This window comes from Rana temporaria, chromosome 8 (genome assembly GCF_905171775.1).
Source record: "Rana temporaria chromosome 8, aRanTem1.1, whole genome shotgun sequence".
NCBI classification, from domain to species: Eukaryota; Metazoa; Chordata; class Amphibia; order Anura; family Ranidae; genus Rana; species Rana temporaria.
The window spans coordinates 11,285,984-11,292,898 of NC_053496.1; the positions used below are offsets into that span (position 1 = coordinate 11,285,984).

General features: G+C 39.0%; 1 protein-coding gene across 1 annotated transcript in view; it reads left to right on the plus strand.

Moving 5' to 3' along the window:
* The first annotated feature begins 1,731 nt into the window (after window positions 1-1,731).
* LOC120946674 (homeobox protein zampogna-like) overlaps window positions 1,732-6,915 on the plus strand; it is a 102,684-nt gene continuing 97,500 nt past the window's right edge. The window contains exon 1 of the mRNA XM_040361294.1: window positions 1,732-1,945. Within this exon, the coding sequence (XP_040217228.1) occupies window positions 1,903-1,945 (43 nt within the window). The 5' untranslated portion in view covers window positions 1,732-1,902. The remainder of the gene's footprint in view (window positions 1,946-6,915) is intronic.

The following is a 6,915-nucleotide window of genomic DNA, read 5'->3' on the forward strand; positions in this document are numbered from 1 at the left end:
ACAGAAGCCAATTAACTTACCAGCATGTCTTTGGAGTGTGGGAGGAAACCGGAGCACCCGGAGGAAACCCACACAGATACTGGAAGAACATGCAAACTCCAGGCAGGTAGTGCCGTGGTTGGGATTCAAACCAGCAACCCTGTTTTAGATTGTGCCAGCCAGCCATGCTGTGTGAGGGGACACCGGGCAGCAGGGGGAATCAGCACTGCCAGGAGTGATTAGGGTGTGTCTGGGCACACCTGGCACACCCTGTGCACACGCCTATGGGTTAGATACCTAAAAAGCTACTTTGGCCTGAACCAAGCTGCCCCTCTCTCTCTCTCTCTCTCTCTCTCTATCTATCTATCTATCTATCTATCTATCTATCTATCTATCTATCTATCTATCTATCTATATATACAGCCAGCCAGCCATGCTGTGTGAGGGGACACCAGGCAGCAGGGGGAATCAGCACTGCCGGGAGTGATTAGGGTGTGCCTGGGCACACCTGGCACACCCTGTGCACACGCCTATGGGTTAGATACCTAAAAAGCTATTTTGGCCTGAACCAAGCTGCCCCTCTCTCTCTATCTATATATATATATATATATACATATATATATATATATATATATATATATACAGCCAGCCATGCTGTGTGAGGGGACATTGGGCAGAAGGGGGAATCAGCACTGCCGGGGGTGATTAGGGTGTGCCTGGGCACACCTGGCACATGCCTATGGGTTAGATACCTAAAAAGCTATTTTGGCCTGAACCAAGCTGCCCCTCTCTCTCTATCTATCTATATATATATACAGCCAGCCATGCTGTGTGAGGGGACACTGGGCAGCAGGGGGAATCAGCACTGCCGGGAGTGATTAGGGTGTGCCTGGGCACACCTGGCACACCCTGTGCACACGCCTATGGGTTAGATACCTAAAAAGCTATTTTGGCCTGAACCAAGCTGCCCCTCTCTCTCTATCTATATATATATATATATATACATATATATATATATATATATATATATATATATATATATATATATATACAGCCAGCCATGCTGTGTGAGGGGACATTGGGCAGAAGGGGGAATCAGCACTGCCGGGGGTGATTAGGGTGTGCCTGGGCACACCTGGCACATGCCTATGGGTTAGATACCTAAAAAGCTATTTTGGCCTGAACCAAGCTGCCCCTCTCTCTCTATCTATCTATATATATATACAGCCAGCCATGCTGTGTGAGGGGACACTGGGCAGCAGGGGGAATTAGCACTGCCGGAAGTGATTAGGGTGTCCCTGGGCACACCTGGCACACCCTGTGCACACGCCTATGGGTTAGATACCTAAAAAGCTATTTTGGCCTGAACCAAGCTGCCCCTCTCTATCTATATATATATATATATATATATATATATATATATATATATACAGCCAGCCATGCTGTGTGAGGGGACACCGGGCAGCAGGGGGAATCAGCACTGCCGGGGGTGATTAGGGTGTGTCTGGGCACACCTGGCACACCCTGTGCACACGCCTATGGGTTAGATACCTAAAAAGCTATTTTGGCCTGAACCAAGCTGCCCCTCTCTCTCTCTATATATATATACAGTATATAGGTCTGGTGTGTGTATAGAGAGAGAAGACTTGCCTGGAGCAGCAGCATGGAGAGGTGTAAACACCATTAGAAGTGTCTCCAGCACTTGTAATAACAGCAGTAAAATATATAGTGGATGGAATGGGATTATTTATGTTGCATTGCACAGAATTCCTGCCATACTCCTCTGAAGAGCTCTGCAGCAGATTGTCTACAAGGAGAAAAGAGAAGAGACAAGACAGAAGCAAGATCCCCTGACAAGGAGATAAGAGCAGACAGGAGCAGGCCTGGGGAGAGACAAAGGAGAGGAGATGTCCTCCACCTAGAATGAGGAGTTCTGGGGGTGATGATGGAGCCCCTTCAAGGACAGGTGAGTGTGCAGCCATCTTCATGATTGGACCCTCCAGCCCTCATCTTCTGTCCTCTGTCTGGGTTGGGGGGTCTCATAGAGGCCACTTTGGGGGAGATTTACTAAAACTGGAGAGTGTAAAATTTGGTGCATCTGTGCATGGGAGCCAATCAGCTTGTAACTTCAGCTTGCTCACTTAAGCTTTGACAATACAACCTGGAATGTGATTGGTTTCTATGCAGAGCTGCACCAGATTTTGCACTCTCTTGTTTTAGTAAATCTCCCCCAATGTGTCTTTTGCAGGATGGAGATTTGTAGGTTGGCACTTCTATGTATTACTTCAGAAATTCTTCTTCTTTTCTGGCTGCAGCAGTGTGTCTGGGACTTGTAGTCCCACAATATATCTCAGAGACCTCCTGCAGCTGGAGAGGGCCATGTCCCCCCCCCATTGTAGGTTATTACATTACAGTATATTATATTGCATGACTTTCAATACTCCTGGATCAGCATTTTCCAGGTTGGGGGGGGGGGGGTCACTTCCTGCCCCCCTTGTTGTATACCCCTCTCACCTCCTCTATCTCAGTGTTATTGATAACAGGGAATTTTGTAATAAATAATCTCACAATCAGGTGACAATCAATCACAATCTATTTTAGTTGTTTAAATCTGAGATCATCAGAGATATTTAAATATTATTTTTAAACCGATGAATTCCAGACAGAGGAGCCCCCAGATCTGTAGTCACCCTGTGGGGTACATTTGCAGTCTCTCCCCGCCAGCCTGGGCATCATATTCCCCAAGCTGCCCCTCCAGTAGTGCTGACACTGGGTGGGGGAGGAGTGGGGGGTCATATCTCACACGTGTCTGTCTCTCCCCTATCCGGATCACACACACAGACCAATGTCATTGCGCCGATAATCCGCTCCGCTTTCTGGATAATTAGTCTCCGCTTCATGGAGATTTAACGAGGGATTGCACCGATTTTATTGTGTAATAAACATTTATCACCACTTCACTCAATGCGGATTATACAACCTAGGCAGAGATGTGTCCATGAGAGAGACAGAAATATAGAATATGGAGAAAAGAGAGAGAGAGAGAGAGAGAGAGAGAAAGAAAGAAAGAAAAAAGGAATGGAGGAATGAAAATCGTGAGAAGAAAGAGGGAGGGAGAAAGAAACAGAAATAAATAATATGAAGAAAAGAGAAAGGGGGAGAGAGAGAAACAAAGAAAGAATGAAAAAATAGAGAGAGAGAGAGAGAGAGAGAGAGAGAGAGAGAGAGAGAGAGAGAGAGGAAGAAGAGAGAAATAAAAGAAAAAATATGGAGAAAGGAGAGAGAGAGAAACAAAAAAAGAATTAATGAAAATGGAGAGAAGAAAGAGAGAGGAAGAAGAAGAGAGGAGGAATAAGAAAGAAATAATATGAACAAAAGCGGGAGAGAGAAACAAAGAAAGAAGGAAGGAATGAAATGGAGAGGAGAGAGAGAGAGAGAGAGAGAGAGAGAGAGAGAAAAGAAAAAATATGGAGAAAAGAGAGAGAGAAACAAAGAAAGAAGGGAGGAATGAAATGGAGAGAAGAAAGAGAGAGAGAGAGAGAGAGAGAGAGAGAGAGAGAGAGAGAGAGAGAGAGAGAGAGAAAGAAAAGAAAAGAAAAAATATGGAGAAAAGAGAGAGAGAGAGAAAGAAAAGAAAAGAAAAAATATGGAGAAAAGAGAGAGAGAAACAAAGAAAGAAGGAAGGAATGGAAACGGAGAGAAGAAAGAGAGAGGAAGAAGAAAAAAATAATAAATGATATGAAGAAAAAAGAGAGAAACAAGGAAAGAATGAATGAATGAAAATTGAGAAAAGAAAGAGAAGAAAAAAAAAAGAAAGAATATAGAAAGATACAGGGGGGTAGATAAACAAAAAGAGACACTTAGAGAGACTAAGATTAGGAGGGTAGATAGATAGATAGATAGATAGATAGATAGATAGATAGATAGATAGATAGATAGATAGATAGATAGATAGATAGATAGATAGATAGATAGATAGAATACATGGATCGACGTATCTATAGTTTAGGGATTTGAGTAGTTCATATAAGATTGGCCGGTGATTAGATCGGTCATATCTCTCTTCTTATATTAGTCGGGTCGAATTCTGCATAGAATCTTCCCTGAGAGCCGGCAGAGTTATTTATTAATAATAGGAAAAAATATTATTATTATTATTATTATTATTATTATTATTATTATTATTATCATTATCTTATCTTCTATAGTAGTAATGGTAATCTGTGTATTATTATATTTTAGTAATAATTATAATTCTCCCAGACAGTAATATGAAGTATATTTGTTATTATATCGGTGAGTGGAGTCTGGACAATATATTACTTCATAATCCCCCCTATCATCATCATCATCCTGCTATCATCACTATTATCCTCGTTTTATTTTATTTATAGATAGAAAATGTCCCTCCTGTGCTTCCATATATATATATATGCTGTTTATTGTAGATTGTCATTATTATAAATGATTTCTTATTTCTTTCCGATTCGTTGTAATCGTATTATATAGGGCAGAGTGGAGGGGAGCATGGGGAAAGATATATTTATATATATATTGGGGTGTGTATAGGAAACTATCCAATGCCTTCTGGATGCGCAGTTCTTGTTACATTGTTGTTATTATTATTATTATTATTATTATTATTATTATTATTATTATTATTATCATTATCTTATCTTCTATAGTAGTAATGGTAATCTATAATAATACATATTAATATATACCAGCCCTGTGTTTCTAGAGTCGTTCAGTGTCCATCTCACTTATTTGTTGTATATTTTTCTGTATCAGGAAATGAAGAAAGAATTTATATGAATTATATTATATTATATTATATTATATTGAGGATTATTAAATTCTGGGGTGGGTTGTATTACAGCCGTCTCCCTATCCAGAATTTGTATTATAGATTGTGAGTCCAGAGATCAATGTCGTTTTTTTTTTTGTTTTTTTTATAGGGGCCCTTATTGGGTGAATGTATCATAAAAATGCATATTTGTATTCGGGTGAGAATATCTCTGCTGTGTATCCAGAACTACAGAGACTTCTATGGTCCTTTGCTGGATTCTTTTTTGTATTTGTTGTAGAGAACTATATATAGGAGTTCTGTACAGTATATTATAACATGTTCGGGGAGATATCCAGATGTGTTTAGGGAATCGCAGAATTCTCTGTATAGTAGGATTTGTAGAAATATCTGGAGAGGATCGCATGGCTTTTCTCTGTATTATAGAATTTGTAGAATGATATCGGTGTGTATCCAGAATTGTAATACAGTAGCTGTGTACATAGACATATTATACTAACCTCGCTTCATGCACACTGGGCTCAACAAAACGTCTGTTCTTTTTGGAGTAAAAAACGTCCATTTTTTTGTACAAAGTAGAGGAGTTTAGGAGAGTTTTACGTTTTTTCTGCCAGTGAGCTCCAATCAGCTGTGTATGCAGAATTGCAGGGAGCTGTGTAGAAATTGTATAGATTAAAACAGTAACATTGTAGCTGTGTATTCAGAATTGCTGAGTTATATGTATAGGTGTAACAGTGACATTACCAGGGATTGCATAGTTCTGTATAGATACATATATGTATAGGTGTACCATTATCCAGGATTTCAGAGTTCTGTATAGATATCTATATGTATAGGCGTACTATTATTCAGGATTGCAGAGTTCTGTATAGATACATATATGTATAGGTGTACCATTATCCAGGATTGCAAAGTTCTGTATAGATATCTGTATGTGCTATTATTCAGGATGGCAGAGTCCTGTATAAATATATGTGTATATGTGTGCTTTTATGATTGCAGAGTTCTGTATAATATCGATGTATAAGTGTACCATTATCCAGGATTGCAGAGTTCCGAATAGATACATATATGTATACAGCATTGCATAGTGCTGTATAGAGATATACTGTATATAGGTGTACCATTATCAAGGATTGCAGACTCCTGTATAGATATCTATGTATAAGTATACCATTATCCAGGATTACAGAGTTCTGTATAGATAGATATATGTATAGGTGTGCCATTATCCAGGATTGCAGAGTGCGGTATAGATATATACTGTATATGTATAGGTGTACCGTTGTCAAGGATTGTAGACCCCTGTATAGATATCTATGTATAGGTGTGCCATTATCCAGAATTGCAGACCCCCTGTATAGATATCTATGTATAGGTGTACTATTATCTATATATGTATAGATACATATGTGTACCATTATCCAGGATTGGAGAGTATGTATAGGTGTACAATTGTCAAGGATTGCAGACTCCTGTATAGATATCTATGTATAGGTGTGCCATTATCCAGGATTGCAGAGTGCTGTATAGATATCTATGTATAGGTGTACTATTATCCAGAATTGCAGAGTTCTGCATACATATGAGTACTGTATATATATATATATATATATATATATATATATATATATATATATATATATATACTGTATATGTATAGGTGTACCATTGTCAAGATTGCAGACTCCTGTATAGATATCTATGTATAGGTGTGCTATTATCCAGAATTGCAGAGTTCTGTATATATATATACATATATGTATACAGGATTGAAGAGATATCTATGTATAGGTGTACTATTATCCAGAATTGTAGAGTGCTGTATAGATATCTATGTATAGGTGTACTATTGGATTGCAGAGTTCTGTAAAGATACATATGTGTATAGGTGTACCATTATTCAGGATTGCAGAGTGCTGTATATATATATATATACTGTATATGTATAGGTGTATCATTGTCAAGGATTGCAGACTCCTGTATAGATATCTATGTATAGGTGTACTATTATCCAGAATTGTAGAGCGATGTATAGTTATCTATGTATAGGTGTGCCATTATCCAGGATTGCAGAGTGCTGTATAGATACATATGTGTATAGGTGTGCCATTATCCAGGATTGCAGA